This window comes from Coregonus clupeaformis, chromosome 14, assembly GCF_020615455.1.
Source record: "Coregonus clupeaformis isolate EN_2021a chromosome 14, ASM2061545v1, whole genome shotgun sequence".
Classification (NCBI taxonomy): domain Eukaryota; kingdom Metazoa; phylum Chordata; class Actinopteri; order Salmoniformes; family Salmonidae; genus Coregonus; species Coregonus clupeaformis.
Window position 1 is genome coordinate 17,765,188 of NC_059205.1, and position 25,622 is coordinate 17,790,809.

General features: G+C 44.5%; 1 protein-coding gene across 2 annotated transcripts in view; it reads left to right on the plus strand.

Moving 5' to 3' along the window:
• Positions 1–24,438, plus strand: part of LOC121581217 (neurocan core protein) — a 58,583-nt gene extending 34,145 nt beyond the window's left edge. For both annotated transcript variants that reach the window (XM_041896675.2, XM_041896676.2), the window contains 9 exons: positions 9–180; positions 704–1,540; positions 12,793–12,909; positions 18,605–18,718; positions 20,224–20,275; positions 20,538–20,727; positions 20,997–21,141; positions 22,732–22,914; positions 23,106–24,438. In XM_041896675.2, coding sequence (XP_041752609.2) covers positions 9–180; positions 704–1,540; positions 12,793–12,909; positions 18,605–18,718; positions 20,224–20,275; positions 20,538–20,727; positions 20,997–21,141; positions 22,732–22,914; positions 23,106–23,230 — 1,935 coding nt within the window. In that variant the 3' untranslated portion in view covers positions 23,231–24,438. The remainder of the gene's footprint in view (positions 1–8; positions 181–703; positions 1,541–12,792; positions 12,910–18,604; positions 18,719–20,223; positions 20,276–20,537; positions 20,728–20,996; positions 21,142–22,731; positions 22,915–23,105) is intronic.
• The last annotated feature ends 1,184 nt before the right edge of the window (positions 24,439–25,622 follow it).

Below are 25,622 nucleotides of genomic sequence, written 5' to 3' on the forward strand. Positions count from 1 at the left end.
GTCTAAAGGTGATGGCCAAGATAGTGAAGTCCATGTGGAAGCCGTGGAACTACCTGGTAGGGGTGACAGATGGTACCCCAGGAACAGGCAGTCCAGAGGGGGAGAGAAAGGGAACTACGGAGGGGACTCTGACTGAGAGCGAGACTGTGCCCACCGGTTCTCCTGTCTCTCCTGCTCCAGGTTAGTTGGGACTTTTTGCTTTATTTTGGTTGTGATACTGAGACAAACAGCTAGAGAGAAAGAAAAGAGAGAAAGCGAGAGATAGAGAGAGAAAGAGAGACTGTGTTTGTGAATGCGTGCTTGCACGTTAGTCTGGGTCAAAAACTGTCTTACTGCCCTTTTCAGTAGTCTAAGCTTCATTAATACAGATATGTTCTCTGGCCCCATTCAACCCAAAGGCATACATATTTAACAGAGATGGGAACCTTAGACATTGTTGTCTGCATTATTTAAGCCTTTTCTTCTAATGAAGGGTTTTCTGGGATGGTAAAACAAATAGCAACACAATAGAAGAGAAAGGCTTAGAAGTATTGGTTTTGTCTCTCAGGGAGCACACAGTGAATTCAAGATATGCTCTCCGCTATGCTCTGGCAGGATCTCTCTCTCTTTCTGCCCCTTCCCTCTTCTCATTCCTTTTTCCTTCCTTCTCTATCCTATCTCTCCCACTGCCTCCTTTAACTTCCTCTCTTTCTTCCCCCTGTAGGATTACTCTCATGGGGTCATGGGTGGTGGGATAGCTTAGGGCTGGGGGACCTAGATGACATACCACCCACTGGTGAGCCCTCATCCTCCCCAGCTCCGCTCACCTCTACCCCAGCCTCAGAGAGCCAGTCCTCTGCCTCCTCCTCCACCCCTATAGGATGGGAGGCTGTCCCAGACACCACTCAGCCCAAAGGGGAGACGTGGGTACGAGTGGCCCCATCCAAAGGTGAGATCTCGCCCCAGCCGGATGATAGGAAAAAGGGAGATGCTACCACTAGTGCCACTAGAGCAGATGGCCTGGCCAGTGCTGGGAGATGGAGAGCGATGGTCAAAGAGGAGGAGGGGAGTGCTGAGGGGGCCTCCGAAGAGGCGAGAGGGGAGATCCAGGGGAGATCCAGTCTCCCCGTTGGAACCATCAATCCCAAACTCAGAATCCCTCCATCCAACGAGAGAACCACAAGGAAGGGGCAGTCAGGAGCTAGTCGCAGCACAACCCAACCCCCAGTCAGCAGCTCCACAGCTGGGTCAGACAGCAGAGGCTCTTCCCCTCCATCCAGACCAGGTACTGGAGCTCTAGCCCCTCCACCCTCAGCCTCAGTCATCCAGGGAAGCTCCAGGGAGGCCTCCCCATCCCTCTCCTGGGTCTCAGTGGAGAGATCTGGAGAGCAGGGAGGTGAGGGGCCAGAGAGTGGGCCCCTGGCACTGCCCTCCGGACCCCCAGTGGAAGAAGATACAGCCTGGTCTCACGCACTGGGCTCTGGGTTGCCTAGCAACCTGGACGAGGAGGGTGGCAGGAGTGCCGGATTCAACCGGAGCAACGGAACTCTGGGCTCAGCTGGTAAGTTCTGTGTGTTTGTCTGTCTGTCTGTCTGTAGACCATGGAGCTTACAACACCAAGGGTTGTGGGTTCGATTCCTGTTGGGGCCACCCATACAACAAATGTATGCATGCACAACTGTAAGTCGCTTTGGATAAAAGCGTCTGCTAAATGGCATATATTATTATTATTCATGTAATTATTACTATTATTATTATTATATATTATTTTTAATCAACAAAATTCCACACAAAGCTGAACAAAACAGCAACATCATATTTTCCCATTTCTGTCTATCATGGCCCAGTCTGGTACGTGTACAATCCCCACGTTTGTTTCCTCACTGCTGTTATTCAATCTGTTTTTCAATTCAGAGATAATAGCGTTTTGCCTTTCGACCTACAATACACCTCATACCAGACCCACCCTGTAGGTCCTCCCACTAGGGAATAGGAAGGTAGTCATGCCTCCATAGATACAGCCCTGATGAAGTTCACAGGCATGTTTGAGTTCTGTATATCTAGCACCTGCTGTAGTGTCTCTCTCTCCAGAGCTATTTCTCACCTGATAATGAATGAGGCTTGTAGCTGAATCATCATATTACCTGCCCCTCCCCCTCCCCCTTAGGCATTCCTGCATTACACATTTCTGTGGTGATTTATTTTGCTCTCTTTGCAACAGTTCATGTTGTCAACAGTGGTAGATATCAATTATTTATATATACACCAGATTACTGATAGGGGGAGCTGTGTTGAAGCCACCACGTCTCCATCTTGACACTCCCCTACCGTTGTAAAAACTATTTTGGAAGCTATAGCATATGCATTTATTCATGTCTACATTCTTTTTTGCCACATGTATTCTATTATAGACACCTTAATGCACACTGTTAAATTATATAATGTGAGCTAAACATAAAAATCTAAAATGAAAAAATATATAAAAAAATTTTCCTTAAAGTATAACTTTTTTAGATTACTAATGTTATATATATATATTTTTTTAGCAGACGCTCTTATCCAGAGCGACTTACATTAGCAATTAGGGTTAAGTGCCTTGCTCAAGGGCACATCGACAGATTTTTCACCTAGTCGGCTCGGGGATTAGAACCAGCGACCTTTCGGTTACTGGCACAACGCTCTTAACCACTAAGCTACCTGCCGCCACTACAACACCAAAAATACATAAATACATGTAATTTTGTCCTTGAAACATTACATTTAAAAACTGTAGAATTCCATTAATTCCTATGGAGGACTGCTCTTACTGGGGAGTGCCAATATACGACCGGTGGCTTCAAAGCCTCTCAATGGTTCTACATAGCATCAGCAATCTAGGGTTTATAAACATAATTGGTAGATATGCTGTGTATTCCTCAGAGGCTGAAGCGTGATGAGTAAATGTGTAACCAAAGACTGTGGTTTATAAAAGTGAAAAGTATTGACAGGGACGTCAGATAATGTTATGTGGTGTTGTTCATTGAATTGATAGCCTCTGACCTGTATTAACCCCTTATTTCCATCCCATACATTAGCAGCCCCACTACACAAACAGAAAAAAATGATTGAGGAGCTCATGGGATACTGGGTCTTTCTCTCTCCTCTCTCTCTCTTTCTTTCTTTCTTTCTTTCTTTCTTTCTTTCTTTCTCTCTCTCTCTTTCTCTGTGTTCTGTCAGAGTACAGAGGTGACAAATGTTTGTTTTTCCTGACTGGATCAGAGTGGACCTCATCAGGCTGTGTAATCAATAAGGGGCTGCAGGAGAGGGTGCTCATGTTTTATATACTAGCCTCAAGGGCCCTCCTCTGTCTCTCTCTCTCTCTCCCAAACCCTATCACATCCTCTTTATATCTTTCTCACACCTTCATAAATCCTCTCTTTCTCTCCTTCTCTCTCTCAACCTTTCACCTCTCGCTCACTCAACCTTTCACCTCTCTTTCTTTCTTTCTCTCTCTCTCGCTCACTCTCTCTCTCTCGCTCTCACCCGCTCTCTTTCCTTTGCTCTCCATTTCTCTATCCCTCTCCTTCTCTGTGGCTTTGAATGAGCTGTAGGTCAAAACAAGCTGCTTCTCTGAGTTGGTTGGTCTGTTTGTCTGTTGGTGTGTTGGTGCATAGGTCCTGGTGTCAGGTACAGGGTGAAAGGATAGCCTGTCAGCTCATTCTCTGCCCTATTGATTTCTCTGCTCCACTCGCTTTAATGAACGACCAGCCACTGTAGGCTAATCTGTCTTATACGCATTTGTGTGCGCACACACACAAATCACACACACACACACACACACTAAAGTATTTAATTGGTCCTCTGGCTATCATAAAGGCTCCCAACAGTGATGTTTGTGATGGCTAGTCTTGACCTTGACTGATACGGCAACATACTAGTGGCACGGTAGCAGCAACACATCGCTAGCCTTAGCACCTGACCTCAGCACAAAATTGACCTTAGAAGGATTAACTCAGTGTGTCAGTCGCTATGAAACACGAAAATACATCGATAATCTAAAGCGTAGCACAGGAGCTGGAAAGAAATTATAGCAATGACTATGTTCATAGACCAAATACACATTAATATCAAGGGTTGAATTTACCCAATTACTATGGCATACTGTGGTTGCGTTTAGTTTTACTCCTGTTAGATGTTGTGTTTATCTGTCTAGTATTGTAGACCGAAAAGAATAGCCAGCATGATGATTATTGTGAGGATGTCATTAAGAAAAGTCTGCTATGTAGAAGATGGAATCAGCCTGCACGCAAATCATAGCCTGGGTCAGAGCTTGGCAATATGGACACAAATCCATATCGCGATACATTGCCTGAATTAATACGATAACGATTTTAACAATATATTTACAACAATGTGAACCACAGTTTTGTTTTATTTCCCTTTAAACTACTACTACTAGTTTGGATGCTGTAGCTATCAATTTTCCCATTAACAATCACCCATATTAGCAAACTTATTTTATTTAAAACTTCACATTTCTCTAGTATAGGCTACTTACCATAATGAACGATTTCAGAAAAATGCCCACGATAAGTGGTCGGTATAGTCGGTGTCAATAATTTTCAGTTTATCGTCCCAGCTCTAACCTGGGTATTGATTTTTACCCTCTGTGTGATGGGTAAACACACACTCACACACACATGCATGCACACACACACACACACACACACACACACACACACACACACACACACACACACAATCACATACAGTGCTGCTTGAAAGTATGTGAACCCCTTGTGCAATTACAGATTTTTTCAGTTATTACCATGAAATCTTCATTTAATCAGAACCAATCTTTTTGATCTGACATAACAGGTTTATATTTACCAATATGATATGTTGATGTAGAGGAAACCATGCGTGTAGTAGAAAAATTAAAATAAAATTAAAAAGGAATTAGTGCAGGTGCAAAAATAAGTGAACCCCAAGTTGCATTGGTTAAATCAAGAATCGGGTGGGTAAATAATTAGCTACCAAATGAACCAATCAAAGGAGAGATCGTTAGGAAAAAGTTTGGGCGGGACACTGATAGAGATAAGAAACCCGGTCAGTTTGGTGTTACCCATCCAGGAAAAGAGATCTCAGAGGACATCAGGTGTCACGACTTCGGCCGAGGCTGCCTCCCCTCCTTGTTCGGGCAGGCTTCAGCGTTCGTCGTCACCGGAGTACTAACCACTGCCGCCCCAATCATCATCACAATTGTCTTGTCTCGTTATCACACACATCTGGTTCTAATCCCCTAATTAGTCTGTGTATAAGTGTTCCCTCTGCCCCCTTGTCCTTGTGGGTGATTGTTTATTGTGAAGGTTAGTGAAGCTTGGTGGAGCTCGTGTATTTTGTTCGACGGGAGTATTTTCCTGTGTGCCTTGCATTTTCCAGTGCACCTGTTTTGTGCCCTGGAGTGTGTTTGACGCAGATCTGCGTAAACCTGTATTTTGCGGATTAAAGCCTGTTATTCTGTGATTTACCCTCCTGCGCCTGACTCCTTCAACACCACCTTATCACACAATCACCCACCCGAATATGGAGTCAGCGGGAGAAGAGCGCATGCCTGGAGTCGTGGCACAGGTCCAGGAGCATTCCACGATGCTGGCCAGCTTGGAGGAAGCGATGGATCGGGTTCTTCAGGTCGTCCAACGCCTGGAGAGGAGAGAACCCGATCTGTCGAGACCAGCTGGCCAACTGGATCCAGCCACCTACACCCCAGCACCCAGAGGGATCCAGATATCCCGACCACAGGCGTTTGATGGGACGACGGCGCTGTGCCAGGGATTCCTCCTCCAATTGGAGCTTTACTTCGCCAGAATCAGGCCGGAACCATCGGAGCGGGAGAAGGTGTCCGTCCTCGTTTCCTGCCTCTGTGGGAAAGCCCTGGAGTGGACCAACGCGGTGTGGAACGAAGGAGGAGCCGCGTTGGAGGACTACAGGGAGTTCGCTCGCCTCTTTCGGGCGGTCTTCGATCACCTGCCCGAGGGTAGAGAGGCGGGTGAGCGACTGGTCCATCTGAGGCAGGGGACGAGGACCACGCAGGACTTCGCGTTGGAGTTTCGGACGCTGGCAGCGGGGTCTGGGTGGAACGAGCGGGCCCTGATCGACCATTTCCGGCCAATCTGTGGGAGGACGTCCGACGGGAGCTAGCCTGCCGAGACACCATGTTGTCCTTCAACAAACTGATGGACATGGCCATTCGTTTGGACAACCTGCTGGCAGCCAGAGGACATCCTGGTAGGGGTCTGCCCGTTTCCACCCTGGACGACTCGGATCCCGAGCCGATGGAGCTGGGTGGAGCCGCTGGCCGAGAGAGCGGAGGAGGACAATACACTACACGTCGTAGTCAACATTCTTTTGGGCCGGGAGGCGGCAGGCAGGGCACTCATGCATCACCCCAGATATCGAACACCCACACTTGTTCAGAGCCCTCTGCTGCGCACTGTACCCTACCTATCCACTTTCCCGATGTCATGGTAGTTGCCCAGTGTAAGGCGCTAGTCGATTCAGGCGCAGCTGGGAACTTTATGGACAGGGCATTCGCACGCCGTCAAGGCATAACATTGGTTCCCCTATCCATTCCACTCCCCATCAGAGCACTCGATAGTCGACCAATAGGGTCCGGTTTTGTTATGGAAGTCACGATACCAGTCACCATGATCACCCAGGAGTCTCATTTTGAGCAGGATATTTTTTCGATTATTGAATCTCCTGCTTTCCCTGTGGTATTAGGTATCCCTTGGCTAGCACTCCACAACCCCACCTTCTCATGGTCGCAGAGGGCTCTCATGGGGTGGTCGTGAGAGTGTCAGGGTGTCTAGATGTTTCCTTTGGTGCAACCACGGTGAGAAGTCCAGACAGTACCTCCACCGTGCGCATTCCCCCTGAATATCTCGATCTGGCGCAAGCGTTCTCTAAAACGCAGGCGACTAAATTACCACCTCATCGGGCGGGGGATTGTGCGATAAACCTCCGGGTAGACGCTGTACCTCCCAGGAGTTACATATACCCCCTGTCACAGGCTGAAACGGTGGCTATGGAAACCTATGTCACCGAGTCCCTGCGCCAGGGGTATATACGTCCCTCCACTTCACCTGCCTCCTCGAGTTTCTTTGTGAAGAAAAAGGACTGAGGTCTGCGCCCGTACATTGATTATCGACCACTGAACAGAGAGACGATAAGATTTAGTTATCCTCTCCCCCTCATTCCTTCGGTGATTGAATCAATGCATGGAGCGCGCTTCTTCACCAAATTAGATCTCAGGAGTGCGTACAACCTGGTGCGTATCCGAGAGGGAGATGAGTGGAAGACAGCATTCGGCACAACCACGGGGCATTATGAATACCTGGTGATGCCCAATGGTTTGATGAATTTTCCAGTCCTTTGTGAACGAGGTGTTTCGGGACATGCTTGGTCGCGGTATAGTGGTCTACATCGATGATATCCTGGTGTATTCCGCTACGCGCGCCGAGCATGTGTCCCTGGTTCGCAAGGTGCTGGCCCGACTGTTGGAAAATGACCTTTATGCTAAGGCAGAGAAGTCTATGTTTTTCCAGCAGTCCGTCTCCTTCCTTGGATACCGCATTTCCACCTCAGGTGCGGAGATGGAGGGAGATCGCATTTCAGCCGTGCGTAATTGGCCGACTCCAACTACGGTTAAGGAGGTGCAGTGCTTCCTTGCCTTTGCCAACTACTATCGGAGGTTTATCCGGGGCTTTGGCAAGGTCGCAGCTTCCATTACCTCCCTGCTGAAGGGTGGGCCGTCCCAGCTCCGCTGGTCTGCTGAGGCTGACCTGGCCTTCAGCAAACTGCGGGGTCTGTTCACCTCAGCCCCAGTACTGGCCCACCCCGATTCATCACTACCGTTCATAGTGGAGGTGGATGCGTCCGAGGTTGGGATAGGAGATGTCCTGTCTCAACGCTTGGGTACGCCACCCAAGCTCCACCCCTGTGCCTTCTTCTTTAAGAAGCTCAGCCCGGCGGAGCAGAACTACGACGTTGGTGATCGGGAGCTGTTGGCTGTTGTCCGAGCTTTGACCGTGTGGAGGCATTGGCTCGAAGGGGCGAATCACCCTTTCTTCGTCTGGACGGACCACCGTAACCTGGAGTACATCCGGGCAGCGAGGAGGCTGAATCCTCGCCAGGACAGGTGGGCCCTATTCTGCACCCAGTTTGATTTTACACTATCATACAATGAGGGAAAAAAGTATTTGATCCCCTGCTGATTTTGTACGTTTGCCCACTGGCAAAGAAATGATCAGTCTATAATTGTAATGGTTGGTTTATTTGAACAGTGAGAGACAGAATAACAAAAAAATCCAGAAAATATATATATAAATTGATTGCATTTTAATGAGGGAAATAAGTATTTGACCCCCTCTCAATCAGAAAGATTTCTGGCTCCCAGGTGTCTTTTATACAGGTAACGAGCTGAGATTAGGAGCACACACTTAAAGGGAGTGCTCCTAATCTCAGTTTGTTACCTGTAGAAAAGACACCTGTCCACAGAAGAAATCAATCAATCAGATTCCAAACTCTCCACCATTGCCAAGACCAAAGAGCACTCCAAGGATGTCAGGGACAAGATTGTAGACCTACACAAGGCTGGAATGGGCTACAAGACCATCGCCAAGCAGCTTGGTGAGAAGGTGACAACAGTTGGTGCGATTATTCAGAAATGGAAGAAACACAAAAGAACTGTCAATTTCCCTCGGCCTGGGGCTCCATGCAAGATCTCACCTCGTGGAGTTGCAATGATCATGAGAACGGTGAGGAATCAGCCCAGAACTACACGGGAGGATCTTGTCAATGATCTCAAGGCAGCTGGGACCACAGTTACCAAGAAAACAATTGGTAACACACTACGCCGTGAAGGACTGAAATCCTGCAGCGCCCGCAAGGTCCCCCTGCTCAAGAAAGCACATATACAGGGCCGTCTGAAGTTTGCCAATGAACATCTGAATGATTTAGAGGAAAACTGGGTGAAGGTGTTGTGGTCAGATGAGACCAAAATCGAGCTCTTTGGCATCAACTCAACTCGCTGTGTTTGGAGGAGGAGGAAGGCTGCCCATGACCCCAAGAACACCATCAAACATGGAGGTGGAAACATTATGCTTTGGGGGTGTTTTTCTGCTAAGGGGACAGGACAACTTCACCGCATCAAAGGGATGATGGACGGGGCCATGCACTGTCAAATCTTGGGTGAGAACCTCCTTCCCTCAGCCAGGGCATTGAAAATGGATTGTGAATGGGTATTCCAGCATGACAATGATCCAAAGGCAAGGCAACAAAGGAGTGGCTCAAGAAGAAGCACATTAGGGGGGGGGCGGGAACTGTCACAACTTCGGCCGAGGCTGCCTCCTCTCCTTGTTCGGGCAGGCTTCGGCGTTCGTCGTCACCAGAGTACTAACCACTGCCGCCCCAATCATCATCACAATTGTCTTGTCTCGTTATCACACACACCTGGTTCTAATCCCCTAATTAGTCTGTGTATAAGTGTTCCCTCTGCCCCCTTGTCAGTGAAGCTTGGTGGAGCTCGTGTATTTTGTTAGACGGGAGTATTTTCCTGTGTGCCTTGTATTTTCTAGTGCACCTGTTTTATGCCCTGGAGTGTGTTTGACACATTTCTGCGTAAACCTGTATTTTGCGGATTAAAGCCTGTTATTCTGTGATTTATCCTCCTGCGCCTGACTCCTTCAACACCACCTTATCACATCAGGATGAGAATAGTAATAGCACATCAGTCTGGGGAAGGCTATAAAATCATCTCTTTGAGCTCCATCAGTCCACTGTGTGGCAAATCATTTACAAATGGAGAGCATTTAACATGACAGCAACTCGGCCTAGAAGTGGACACCCTTCCAAAATATCCCCAAGAGCCACAAGAACAATAATAAATCATGTAAAAGCCAACCCAAACATAACATCTAGAGATTTGCAGAGCTCCCTTGCTGCATCTCAGGTAACTGTGCATGCTTCAACAATAAGAAGAACACTGAATCGAAATGCTATTCATGGGAGGGTTGCTAGGAAGAAGCCTCTGCTGTCAAAAAAGAACCAAACTTCCCGTCTTAACTATGCCAAAGACCACCTGGACAAACCTGAAGGTTTCTGGAAGTCCATTCTCTGGACGGATGAGTCCAAAATGGACCTTTTTGGTCACAATCAACACTGCCTACCACCAAAATATCCTTATCCCAAGATATGGGGCTGATTTTCCTCCTCTGGACCTGGACGACTCCACATCATTAAGGGAACCAAGAATTCTGAGGTATACCACGAGATTCTTGAACAGAATGTCAGGCCATCAGTCAAGGAGCTAAAGTTGGGCCGAAAAAGAGTCTTCCAACAAGACAATGACCCAAAGCATTCAAGCAAATCTACCAAAGAATGGCTCAGGAGAAAGAAGATTTGTGTTTTGGATTGGCCAAGTCAAAGTCCTGACCTAAATCCAATCGAGATGCTGTGGCAAGACCTGAAGCGGGCAGTTCATGCCAGACACCCCTCAAACCTCACTCAATTGGCTGAGTTCTGTAAGGAGGAGTGGGCAAAAATCCCTCAAAACAGATGTCAGAGACTGATTACTGGCTACAGGAGATGTTTAGTCCAAGTTATCGCCGCTAATGGAGGTGCCACAAGCTATTGACTGAAGGGGTTCACATATTTTTGCACACATCAAATCTGAGTTTCTGTTAAATAAACCACTTTAGTTAAATACACAATGAAAATATATCATTCTTTTTTTGTTTCTGTCATTTACTTGGAATGTCTTTATTACGAATTGAGGTTTAGATAAGGATTTAATGTTTATTTTAATATTTTATGGCAAAATAATGACCAGCCCTGTAGGGTTCACATACTTTCAAGCAGCGCTGTACATGCAGACACACACTCTGTCTCTTACACACACACACATGCATGTGAACGTTGCATGTGCACGTACAAGATTGCGCTTGCAAGGTCTCCAACCTCTACCATTCGTTCCAATATATCATGATTATGTTGTGTATCATAATTCATATCAGCAGTTTAAGTGATGAGCTAAATTAGCTATTTAGCCTCAGACATAATGAGACAAGATCAAAGTGAACATCAATTTCATGCAAATTCAAACCACTTTGATTACACACACACACACACACACACACACACACACACACACACACACAATGTAAGGAAGATCACACACACACTCACACACACATACACACACAGACCCACACACTCCTAAGTGTCAGAGGGCGGGAACAGAACAAAGATTCTTAGCGGGTGAGTCTGTACCTTCAAAGACTACAAGGTTCCTTAACGAGCCACTTAGGGGACAACCAGGCGTCATGGCGACCGTTGATATGGAAATTCTTAATTATCCTGTGAACAATGATTGGCTGAATGATAGGGGGGCCTGAGTGCTCAGTATGTTGTCTCTGGTCCGTTCTCTATTCTTCGTACCACATCTGAAGTTTTTTCTTTGCCCTCTCTCCCCTCTGTCGATCGAGCCCGGGATCACTTTCCATATGGTAACCATGACAACAGAGACAGGAAGAAAGGTGATGGGTGGTTGAAGTTTGGGTCTGGGCATAGTGTCTTTTAGAAGAAAATATATCTTTATGAAGAAGCATTAGTTATAGTTATGGTGATGCCCACACTACCACCATTACTCCAGAATGGTGCGTATACGGATCATGACTGTTCACCACCACCCTGTACTTGGTTCTACCACTCAACTCCCATTACTACTCTATCCACAATGCACTGTGTGACTGTGCTCCTGCAGTGTGGTTGGATGACTGTCCTTCCTGGTGCCAGTGGTGTTTTAACCCAGTATCAGCAGAATCAGCAGAGTACTGTGGTTACGTTGCACTTCCCTGCCTGTCCAGCATAGCAGAGGTCAATGGAGCCATTGCTGGCAGAGAGAGAGAGGGAGAGAGCTGCATGAACTGCATGGCTCAGTCATTTTAGGTGGAGGTAGAGGTGGTCTGTGTGTGTGTATGTGTGTGCGTGTGTGCGTGTGTGTGTGCGTGTGTGAGTACGTGTGTGCGTCCATATGTGTGTGTGTGTACTGTGAAGGCTATGCATCTCTATACTGTACAGATTAGAGAAAGAGAAACAGATCTATATGGAGTAAGAAAGAGAGAAAGGGGGATCAGAAGCGTCTGTGCTCTTGGCAAAGTTGCATTTATTTACACTTGAAGATGGTTAGTGTAAAAAAGAGTTCTGCCCTCCAGTCTAAGGATATCTCAAAACCTTATACCTGACAACAGCACGGCAAAATATAAGATCTACATGCATACTGTTTGACTTGCAACCATAGGGCTTAGGGAGTTACTGTACCTCGTCTGTTTGTGCTTAGATAGCTAAACCAGGTGCCTTGCTTATCACTGAAATTAGAATTGAAAACCTACCAAGGTCATTTCAGCTGCACTATCCTTCCTCTCTTTCAGGAAGATATAGAGGAGATATAAGTTCTCCTGTGCTTTACTCCCTCAAAGGGGACGCGGATGATGGCTACTATTTCATATTGAGTCAAGTCGTTTTCACCAAATGCGTTGTCCCCCTTTAGAGTCAAGGAGCTGTGTTTAAACCGTGACAGTAAGTCCATGTGAGTGAAGTCTGATGATGTCAGTAGACTTCCGTCCTCTGTAGTTGTGTAAGTGAATCTCCATCCATTTAGGTGTGTCCACGAGTCCTTTCTGAGGAGTGAGGTCTTTCATGCATCTAAAAATGAATGAATTAAAAATCTCTTAATTCTCCATAATCTAATCCCCCCCCCCCCCTCTCTCTCAGGTGTGGGGGAGCCCTGTGTGACCAACCCATGTCTGCATGGAGGGAAGTGTCTACCTCAGGGCAAGGGCTACAGCTGCTACTGCCCACAAGGCTTCACAGGGGAGAACTGTGAGATCGGTGAGTTTACAATACACACACGCATGCATGCACACAGACACATGCATGTGTGTGAATTTGTGTGGAACTGAGAGGTCTTAAAATATATTAATGTTAGGTCTAAGGTCCAGTTCTCCATCACCCTTTAGGCAGGGGGTTAGGGGATAGAGGTTAGAGGTTAGGGGTCAGAAGTATTGTTGTGGTTGTCAAGGTCAATCTCCTCTCCATGCCTGCTGGCTCTCACTTGGCTGGCTTTGTTACACACTCACAATGGAAGGTCAGATCAGACACACCAACTAAACCAACTCATTTTGTTTAACAGTGTGTGTGGTGACTTCCAACATTAGCTTACAGCAACTGTCTGAATACTGCCAGGATATTAACTACTTTAGGTAGTAACTTGTTGGCTATAGGAGTCATGATAGAAAGTCAGTTGTCATAAGACTTCCTTCCCTTTATTTCTTCACACTCCACAGTTTCTGTGTGACAATGAATCTCAGTGACTTTCTCCCATAAGGTTGACTACCTCTCTACCTCAGCCCTGACCCAGACTCACAAACCCTGCAGGATGATCTTCCATCACATACCTACAGGGCGGCAGGTTGCCTAGTGGTTAGAGCATTGGGCCAGTAACTGAAAGGTTGCTGGTTCAAATCCCCCAGCCAACAAGGCTCTGTCGATGTGCCCTTGAGCAAGTCACTTAACCCTAATTGCTCTGGATAAGAGTGTCTGCTAAATGACTAAAATGTAAATGTAAATACCTGTGAGACGAGACAGTGCCAGACATTCATTGTATTTACCTGTCTGCTGTGGTGAGGAGGTACACTACATGACCAAAAGTATGTGGACACCTGCTTGTCGAACATCTCATTCCAAAATCATGGACATTAATATGGAGTTTCCTTCACTGGAACTAAGGGGCCTAGCCCGAACCATGAAAAACAGCCCCAGACCATTATTCCTCCTCGACAGTTGGCACTATGCTTTCGAGCAGCTAGCGTTCTCCTGGCATCCGCCAAACCCAAATTCGTCCGTCGGACTGCCAGATGGTGAAGTGTGATTCATAACTCCAGAGAACGCATTTCCACTGATGGCGGCGAGCTTTACACCACTCCAGCTGACGATTGGCATTGCGCAAGTTGATCTTAGGCTTGTGTGTGGCTGCTCGGCCATAGAAACCAATTTCATGAAGCTCCCGAAAAACAGTTATTGTGCTGACGTTGCTTCCAGAGGCAGTTTGGAACTTGGTAGTGAGTGTTGCAACCGAGGACAGATAATTTTTACGTGCTGCGTGCTTCTGTGAGCTAGTGTGGCCTACCACTTTGCGGCTGAGCCGTTGTTGCTCCTAGACGTTTCCACTTCACAACAGCACTTACAGTTGACCGGGCAGCTCTAGCAGGGCAGAAATTTGATGAACTGACTTGTTGGAAAGGTGGCATCCTATGACGGTGCCTCGTTGAAAGTCACTGAGCTCTTCAGTAAGGCCATTCTACTGCCAATGTTTGTCTATGGAGATTGCATGGCGGTGTGCTCAATTTTATACAACTGGGTACTGCTGGCTTCTAGAGCTGTGAGACAGAGAATGGGCTTAGAGCATGATGCCAAGGCAGGCCTGTGTGTGTGTGTGTGTGCGTGCGTGCGTGTGTGCATGCGTGTGCGTGTGTGTGCAGCAGTATTTGCGGTATTATCTCTCTCAGGAGATCTCTCCCTAACTCCTCTGCATTATGCATGACAGGATTAAACATTCATATGGAACAAAAGCATTGTGTGTTTCGAGACAAGGTGTGTGTATGCATGTGGGTTGATATGTTGGCAAATGTTGACTTGGACTCAAAGAGGTGAGAGAAATGTTACGGGGTGAAGAGATGTTCAAGGTCATGCTGGGGTGAAGTGATCACCAGAGACAAAAGACAGTGACACTGACTCCAAAGACAGTGATGCCTATGGAATTGAAGTTCTGATGAAGGAGAAGTGACGAAGAGCAGAAGCCACTTTAGACTATTGAGATGCACCCCTAGAACAGTCATGGAAGTAACTGAGCACTGCAAAACAGATTTCAGGTGATACTACACTCTTAGAAAAAAAGATGCTATCAAGAACCTAAAAGGGTTCTTCAGCTGTCCCCATAGGAGAACCCTTTGAATAACCCTTTTTGGCTCTAGGTAGAACCCTTTTGGTTCCAAGTATAACTGATTTGATTCCATGTAGAACCCATTCCACAGAGGGTTCTACCTGCAACCAAAAAAGGGTTTTACTAGGAACCAAAAGGGTTATCCTATGGGGACAGCTGAAGAACCCTTTGGGAACCCTTTTTTCTAAGAGTGTAGTGACTTTGACTGATGTCACTTCTTTACATTTCATTTCTATTTGATGTAGCCTAGAACCTGTCAGTGGAATTCAAAGCCCATGTGCTATGTTTGTCCAGACATGCAGAACTGGGGGTTGATGGTACAAAGGTCCCATCAGAAGGTCTAGACAGTCTGGATTTGATTTGTCTGACAACCTTTCTGCAACATTCTTCCGAGGGCTTTTTTAGTCTTAGTTTTCAAGCCCTTATCAACTCTCAGAACATAGCGTATAGTTTAGTTTGAAGTGACATTGACAGCACAGTTTGGTGCCTTTAAACCTTGAATTAAAGGATTTAAATTAATGTTCTAGGTTGAACCATTATACAGTAGTAGAAAGTGCGTTTGGAGTTATTCATAATTGAGAAAAGAAGACGGTATTATGAGTCAGACTTGCACTTTAAGACCTTTCGGCAATTTCAAATCAAATCAAATTGTATTGGTCACATACACGTGTTTAGCAGATGTTATTGCGGGTGTAGCGAAATGCTTGTGAACAGCATTCAACAGTAAAACACTGTAGAATACACAGTAAAATCCCATAACTGTGTTTTACAGAATGAATGCTGTAGATTGCACTGAATTATGGGTAAAATGCTGAAATATACTGTTATTAACTGTAATTGGAAGCTTCCTGTAAAAATTATTCTAACATACTGTATTTCTTTACAATAATAGCTTATGCCTACTGTAGATTCAAATTGTACGTTTCAGGAGCCAATCTCATTCTTTCGGGTGAGACGCATGGAGCTAAGACTATTTTTTTCTTTTTTTAAAAGAATTAAATCACCCCACTGTTTTCTTTTTGCAATGATTAGGCTTCGCTTTACTGAAGCTTCTGGGTGCTATATTGAATAAACTGAGAGCAGATTTGATATGTTTGCAACATTACTAAAGGGAAAACAGCTTGTTTCTAGCCCAAATTGACCCTTATTACTGGCGCAAAGTAATTTTTCCTTTCTATAGCATATTTTTCTTTTACTGTTAATTTTTGTTGGTTTTACAGTATTATACAATAAAACTAACAGCAATGTACCATATTAATTATTTACAGTAAATTGCCGTACATTGCAATGGACTCTGGGTGATTTTAGGTGTAACTGGTAAATTATACTGTAAATTCCAATTCAATGTTGGTTTAACAATACATTATTAGAAGTACTGTATGTGTAAAAAACATAATTTGATAAATTACTGTAAAGATGTGCTTTCTTTACAGTAATGCACTATTAAACCAGCATGCCTGCTGTAAAGCAAAATTACTGTATTTAGCTGGCAACTCTGCTTCCAGCATAATACTATAGATTTACAGGGAAAAGTTTTAAATTGTGGGTCAGTATTCTCATTTTCTGAAATTGTCGTATTGTCAGACAACCTCCCTTTTTACATTTTTGTCATTTAGCAGACGTTCTTATCCAAAGCAACTTATAGTAGTGAGTGCATACATTTTCATATTTGTTCGTACTGGTCCCCCGTGGGAATTGAACCCACAACCCTGGCGTTGCAAATGCCATGCTTTACCAGCTGAGCCACACAGGACCACACCATCGACATCTGGTGCAGTAACATAAAGAAGCAGAATTGTCCTTGTCAAATAAATGTAATAAATACAATTAAATGTCTTTTTTTTCTTCAAGAAAGCTCAGCCCTCAGGAGAATACAGAAGTTGTTCTTGTGAATGTGAACAAAATATCTCTGTTGTTGTGTTTGTGTGCGATGTGAAGAGATTTGAGGGGTCATAGTAAGCCCTCTTGGAGCGAAACAGGGACAAGAGAGAGTGAGAGAGAGCAGACCTGGGTTCAAATACTATTTAAAATATCTTCATTACGTTCACATACACTACCGGTCAAACGTTTTAGAACACCTACTCATTCAAGGGTTTTTCTTTATTTTAACTATTTTCTAATAATAGTGAAGACATCAAACCTATGAAATAACACATATGGAATCATGTAGTAACCAAAAAAGTGTTAAACAAACCAAAATATATTTTATATTTGAGATTCTTCAAATAGCCACCCTTTGCCTTGATGACAGCTTTGCTCACTCTTGGCAAAGCTGTCATCAAGGTACTTTGTACACATCGTTATAACACTGTACATAGCCATAATATGACATTTGAAATGTCTCTGTTCCTTTGAAACTTTTGTGAGTGTAATGTTTACTGTTCATTTTTCATTATTTATTTCACTTTTGTTTATTATCTATTTCACTTGCTTTGGCAGTGTAAACATGCCAATAAAGCCCTTTGAATTGAATGAGAGAGAGAGAGAGAGAGAGAGAGAGAGAGAGAGAGAGAGAGAGAGAGAGAGAGAGAGAGAGAGAGAGAGAGAGAGAGAGAGAGAGAGAGAGAGAGAGAGAGAGAGAGAGAGAGAGAGAGAGAGAGAGAGAGAGAGAGAGAGAGAGAGAGAGAGAGAGAGAGAGAGAGAGAGAGAGAGAGAGAGAGAGAGAGAGAGAGAGCGCTTTCGCTACCTTGAGCTTCGCACAGGAATAATGAAATAAGTTAATTGGCTCTGAAGTACTCTCAGAGCGCCCTGATTCATGAAGGAGAGGGACAAAGAAGAGGAAAACACAAACATCCACAGTAATCTTGAGTTGCCATGGTGAGAATTAAATTATCCTCCTCCCTTACAAAACATTTACCTTTACATTTTAGTAATTTTGCAGATGCTCTTATCCAGAGCCACTTACAGTCAGTGCATTCATCTTAAGGTAGCTAGGTAAGACGACCACATACAGTATCACAGGCATAGTAATTCAAACTTTTCCTCAATAAAGCAGCTATCAGCAGTCAGTGCTAGTAAGAAAATAAGTGCAAGTGTTAGAAAGTGAAGGGTGAAATGCATTCAGTTGCACAACTGAATCCATTCAACCGAAATGCGTCTTCCACATTTAACCCAACCCCTCTGAATCAGAGAGGTGCGGGGGGATGCCTTATCTCTGGGATTTATTCCAGCGATCTTTTGACCTTACTGGCCCAACGCTCTTAACCGCTAGGCTAAAGACAAATTCTGGAGTGGTCTTCAAATTGGTTTTGGATACAGTTTCCTGGTGATATGAATTTAGTTAGTGTTGTACCCACAGCAACCACAGCCCACTGCTTCAGTTGATGGACATAGAAAACGTAGGAAAAATCTTTCCTGTGTGTCACACCAATGAATGACCTTTGGGAGAATGTCAGAGCTGTGGACATATTAGCTCTTTACTCTATCCCAAATCCTAACTTTAGACCACACTTAGCTGGAATTCTTTCCGGAAGAAGTATTTGTGCAAGGTCTGTGCGCATAGCCAGTGAACTTGAGTGAACTAGTCTAAAGTGGATGGTTACTCTAGGGCTCTCCAACCTGTGTTGTGTGTGTTTTTTCGGACAGACGTGGATGACTGCCAGTCCAATCCATGTCTAAATGGAGGCACCTGCATCGACAAGATCGACTCATTTGTCTGCCTCTGTCTGCCCAGCTACGCAGGAGACACCTGTGAGAAGGGTAAGCGAGTGCATACACACTGGTCAACACACGGCGAGAGCATGGAAACACACACACTACGTAGTCAATACACACAGCCTAAACAGAGAGAGAGATGGAGAGAGAGAGAGAGAGAGAGAGAGAGAGAGAGAGAGAGAGAGAGAGAGAGAGAGAGAGAGAGAGAGAGAGAGAGAGAAAAACGTTTATCTAAAATACACAGAGGAGTGGTATTTACACTTCTCCAAATTATACAGGAGAATGCTTTAATTGAGCTTTCACTCAAGTCTCACATTTCCCCATGAAGCTAGTCCCTTATGGAAAATAATATCTCAATTTGTGATGTTTTGTTTTTGCTACTTCTATATGTGTAGCTCTATAAACGTGTCGACAGTAAATACCTAGAGACAGTATCTACAGGGTTCAGGATGATGTTGCCTGTCTGCTATCAGCAGTGGACAGCAGCCGGCTGTGGTCCAGGTCATCTTGATCAGTGTTATGTGCAGTATCAGCTTACAGCTGTATCCCTGCAGTATCACTCGCCAGCTATCAGGCAGTGTATATGTACCTGTCACTGTGCTGCAGAGAGCTGGCTGATATATGTACACCAAAACATACACACAAACAAGTGCATACACACACACACACCTCGCTGGTTTCAGAGTCAGACAGCCGCCTACCACTCCTCATTTGTCCTCCCCCGTGTGAGCAGAAACACTAATAGCAATGAGGATTAATGAATCCATAACCCTTAGAGTTATTAATGAGTCCCCATAATGCACAATAATGAGTCCTCACCATGCAGAGAAAGGAACAATGTGTGCTGAGAATGGAAATGCGGGATCCATGATTGCAGGTTTAGTGTTTCATTCAGTCTCACAGGGTTTTAACACCATTGATGTGTGTCCTTGCAGGTCCTGAGAGGCACAATACTGGATGAAAGGTGGAAAGGGTATAAGAATAATCTTCTCTCTTTTTGATCCACCTCTCTCTCTTCTTTTCTCTGTCACCGTCCCTCTATTCATCTATCTTCCTACTCTCCTTTATCTCTTTCCCTCCCCTACCTTTTTCACTCAATCCCCTTCTCTCTTCATTGCCTCCTTTATCTGTCTTTCTTTGCCCCCTCCCGTCTTCCGTACTTGTACCTCTCTCCCCTGTCCCTCTCTCCTCCCTCCATGCCTCCCCCTCTCTCCCCTGTCCCTCTCTCCTCCCGCCATGCCTCCCCCTCTCTCCTCCCTCCATGCCTCCCCCTCTCTCCTCCCTCCATGCCTCCCCCTCTCTCCTCCCTCCATGCCTCCCCCTCTCTCCTCCCTCCATGCCTCCCCCTCTCTCCTCCCTCCATGCCTCCCCCTCTCTCCTCCCTCCATGCCTCCCCCTCTCTCCTCCCTCCATGCCTCCCCCCTCTCTCCTCCCTCCATGCTTCCCCCCTCTCTCCTCCCTCCATGCTTCCCCCTCTCTCCTCCCTCCATGCCTCCCCCTCTCTCCTCCTTCCATGCCTCCCCCTCTCTCCTTTCTCCCTCTACTCTTAGATGTTGAGGGTTGTGACCATGGATGGAGAAAGTTCCATGGCCACTGCTACAGGTACGTGAGAAAAGAAGACCTTTCTACAAACCTTGCCTCTAAACATGAATCTCAAAATCAAATCAACGTTTATTTGTCATATACACAGGATACAACGGGGTGTAAACAGTGCAATGAAATGCTTACTTGCGAGCTACCTGTCATCAGTGCAGTAAAATATAAAAGTACAAAATAATAATAACAATAACACAATATCTCCTTGTATAATATCTCCTTGTATGTTATTCTATTGATATGACATCTACCTGTTTCTCCACTTCAGGTACTTCTCTCACAGACACACCTGGGAGGAAGCAGAGAAGGACTGCAGAGAGCACAGCGCCCACCTGAGTAGTATCATCTCAGTCACAGAGCAGGAGTTCATCAACGGTCTGGGCCATGATAACGCCTGGATTGGCCTGAATGATCGCACCGTGGAGGAAGACTTCCAATGGACTGATGTCAATGACCTGGTTAGATTCGATATTCCTCTCTGTCAATAAAATGTCAGATTATGCTCAGTTTGTGAATATACAGTATGTGATTTATACCTGTACTTGATCCTCACAGTTGGAATAATTTACATTTTTTTTTTTTTTTTTTTTAATGTGTGTAAAGTATATCTACAGATGTACGTATAACTGGGTGATTATTATTAGTAACAGGTTTAAGGCCAATTTAGCATGACTACAGTATAATAGAATATGATTACAATGTAACATAATTGTGTTGTATTGTGTAGGTATATGAGAACTGGAGAGAGAGCCAGCCTGATAACTTCTTTGCGGGCGGAGAGGATTGTGTGGTGACCATCGCCCATGAGGACGGCAAGTGGAACGATGTGCCCTGCAACTATAACCTGCCCTACATCTGCAAAAAAGGCACAGGTAGGATCACAGTACCTAACATAGCACCTGTACAACTAGCTCCATGTCGACAAGAAAGGCACAGGGAAAACAACAATGATGCATTTACATGGCAATAACGTCCTCAAAAAGTGTTTTCAAAACGGTGGGTTCCTACTGGATAGCGGCATTAGACTGGGCTGTGGCTAGAAACAGGATGTTATGTTCATTCGGAAGAGCACAAGAACATTCAAAAGGCTTTAGTTGAGTCATCATGGCAAATAACGATTTTGGAAATACTGTTTCATATTATGTTCCAAAACCTTCAATTTACTCTACAAAGCCTTGTATCCTCTGGTGACTGTTCTGTTTTGTCAATAGAATGTCAGTGGCAATGAAACGCACTGACCTGACATCAGCCCTAAGAGCACAATGACAGTTTTATCAACTGAAAATGCCAGAAGAAATATGGCCTTTTGGTAAAACGTGTCAATTTATTATTTAGTTCAACAGGTTATTATTGACTAGCACCAGACACATTGTCATACATCAGTTTTTTTGCCTTATCGACAGACAGAAGAGAGTGCTATTTCTAAAGCACTGAAATTCCCCTAGAAACAACCCAATTAATATGCAGGCTGTCAAACCTCAATAGGCAGCAGTGTGACAAGCGGTGGTGGTGCACAATGCTGTCTTTTTCCTTTAAGGGCTTGATTCAATCAGATCCGCTTTAGCCAACATCAATATAGCGGTTGTTTTTGGCGGTGTTGGAGGTGGAACTGCGTTAGAGCTGTAAAATCCACAAGCGGCTCCTGACATTATACCTAAAGCGGACATTGCCATTGGCTGCACGGAGTCACATTAACAGAAATCCCATGCAGCCTTCTTTACAAGTTCGAACACTGGAATGTGAGATGTAATCTACACCTCAAATAGGATGATAGAAATTCCTCATTATTTCATTGAATGATTTTTCAATTTGAGCGTAATTATTTATTTGTAGCCTACACTTTCTCATTCTGAACTTCTAACTGGAGTGGGGCGGGTGTGGCTTCGTGACAATGACCACAAGGGCAGCTGCTCACTGATTTGACGGCTCCAACGCAGTTCCACCTCCGACACCGCCAAAACATCCGATATGCAGATGTCTGCTATCACCAGTTAACGGTTTAACTGATTTAATCTAGGCCTAAATGTGTGAAAAGAAGCTTGTGTATAAAGCTCCAAACTTGCTGACATAACACACAGAAGTTTGAATCGCATTTTCAATTTTTTTTACTCCCAGTTGATCTTAACAGAAACCTCCTTCTCTCTCTGTTCGCATTTTATCTCACCCTACGAATAATTACTTGGGCTACAAAGCCACCATTTGCCATCTTGTATAAAGCTGGCATTAAATTGCCAGTGACTGTTTTGCCTTCAGATCTGCTCCTGAAGTCCCAAAATGCATCTCTTTGTTACCCTGATGTAATTGTGACACTGTGGAATGAGACCTAGAGCAAGGATTTATGGGATAGCCTGAAGCCTAGCTCCTTTAATAGAAATAGAGGAGAGAGAGAGAGAGAGAGAGAGAGAGAGAGAGACTTTGTTGCTCGAGACTGACTTTATTGTTACTGTCGGCCCGTCTGACAGTGCTGTGTGGAACCCCACCCGCCATGGAGAACACCCATCTGATTGGCCGTCGGCGGTCCCACTATGACATACATGCGGTTGTGCGTTACCAGTGTGCCGAAGGTTTCTACCAGCGCCACATCCCCACCTCGCGTTGCCGGGCCGACGGCACCTGGGACCGGCCCAAGATCATCTGCACAAAGTGTGAGTGACAAACACCAGATTTTGTTATAAAAAATCCACATTTGTTATGTTATGCAACCTTTTTTGGATAACAAACCTTTATTCACCCAGGTAAGCCATTTAACATCTGTTTATTCACTCTAATATGGGCTCTATAAGAAACAGAATGGTAAATGTTGTCACTGCACCAATTTTGTGTTCCCCTACCTTAGCTCAGCGATCCCACCGGTACCGCCGCAACCACCACCACGGCCAGCGCCGGGAGCGCAGGAACCACAGGAGACATAGAGGAGAGGCACACAGGGAGAGGGAAGAGGACACACACAGCCACTACTGAACCAAATACTACACCTCCCATAATGCCCTGCGCCTGACCCCTGACCTATCCTGTGGCTGAGGGGACCAATCAGGCCTCACAATCGACAATAGTTTATATTTATTTTTTCCTGACCTATTTCAGTCTGTCTCTTTGGGTTGAAATTTCACTTGAGATACTGTATGTGTGCAAAACTTTCATGCAAATTATCTATTGACATCAGTGCAAAAAAGTTCATTGTTTACGTGTACATATCTCAATTTAGGATTTGTCCCTTTGTTGTTGATTTTGTTTACCCCAGGTCCGTTACAACAGTAATACTTTTTCTCTCGCTAACACGGTCGCTAATATCTTAGAAACAGCAAATCCTTGGCATGTCTATGGATAACCTATTCTCACTGTCTAAACATAAAGACAGTGACGTGTGTGTTTGTGTGCATCTGTGCGTGTGTATGTGTGAGAGTGTCTATGCTATTCGAGTGTGTGTTCTGCAAAGTTTGAAGCTTGTTCTACATCTCAGAACATACTCATTTTAGTATTCTGTTTATAAAGCACAAATGTAATTAATGCAAGTGAGCTAGTTCGCTTTCAGTCTCAAATAACCCAGAGCTTTTGTATGTATACTGTACTTGTTACGTTTCCTTAGGACTCCTGAATAGCAGGTCTGTTTTATTATTCAACTTACATGGCATTTTTTTATATTCGCTATCTCTTCATGTAATGTTTCTATTTATTATGGACTCTTCGCTAGTTAATATACAGTATGTTGATTTTTTTCATAATCCAACAAGGCAATGTAATACTTTTTTCTTTTATATACCATTCTTACAATCAAAAGTAACGAAGGTAACCCTTTGATTGCCTCTCTCTGTACTGTAAATACTGTGGTGTTTGATTGTTTGTGATTGACTGATATCTAATTGATACCTGACCCTTGTTCAGTCATGTACTCTCAACTAACAACTAAAACAGACCCATTGATCTAGATGGAATAAAATAGGATAGATCGAAATACTGCGGACTGGGACAAAACTTTACGAAGATAACTGCTCGTGGTCAATAGTCCCAATCTTTGCACGGCTCCAATATGTGATGGGTAGGATGCCATGACTCACGATGAATCTGGTCCTTCTGATATTTGATTGGTCGTCATCCCTTTTTTGGTGTTGTTATGACTTCCTGTCCTGCTGTTGTGTTCCATTCTTAATAAAGCTGCAAAAACAAATGAACGACGACAATGTATCTGGTCAGTTTTGTGCTGAAGCTGGGCTCCAATGCTATTATTTCAGAGTTTCTTCGTTTTATTTCTTTGTTTCTCTACCACATCACTTCTATACAGTACCTCAAACACTGAAGATTGAGAGTGGTTTGTATCTTACCCATGCCTCCTAAAGCAAAGGAATGAACCCAACTGAAAGCCTTTGTATTTCTATGTCCTCTATTTACTTCAATCTCTAGAAAGAGAAAGAGGCCATTCTGGCCAATAGTTTCCTGGGATCACATAAGCAGTTTTCTACTCTCTTTTGACTCTATTGAATAGATTGTGGAGGGAAAGTACATCTAAAAGAATGGACCCAATAGATGAGAATATATCTAAAATAGGGGTATTCAACCTTTTCTTGCCCAGTGACCCCCTCCCAGGTAAACCAGTGATCCAAGGACCCCCATCATACGTTAACAGGTGAATGATAAAGGCAAGGAGAAGTAATCAACATTTTAAAATGAATAGATTTGGTAGATAGTTTCATTATCTTGACCTCCTCACAATATAATTTGAAGAGGAAGTGTAAACTCCAACATAGTCTATTAGCTAGAAAGGTAACTCCAAACACATTTTCACTCAGAGCAGCTGTTTAGCTGGTTAAACAAAGGTTAGCCATGTGTTGAAAGAAATTTGTCAATTTCAAGAAAGCTTACCAGCAGCCAGCGGCACTTGCCACACTGGTAGCCTATTTGCAGTGCTTTTTCAAAGCCTATGTCAGATACTTCAGTGAGTGTAATTGGCTCCAATGAGTGTAATTTGCTCAATATTAGGAGTTGAGAAAGAAAGTTGACATCATTAGAAAGAAAATAGTATCCTCTTTTCTCCTGTAGGCATGTCATTCAAATTGGTTTATTCTGTTGTTGCTAACAATATTCATAAAAACATTTAAATAATAAAATAACGTATATATATATTTTTTTTATATAAAACATTTCCTGCAGTACCTCGGTTGAATACCCCTGATCTAAAATAATCAACCCAATAAAGGAAAGAAAATCTAAAGGACTGGGTCCAATACCAACACCAGTTAGACCTCTGCTAGTTTAATCTCACTTTGGGTCGCCTTGACTCAGTTGGCTCTGAGATCTGACCCCCCTCTCTGTCACAGCCTGATTCACTGGGATAGAAACTGTGGAACAGAGAGGTTTG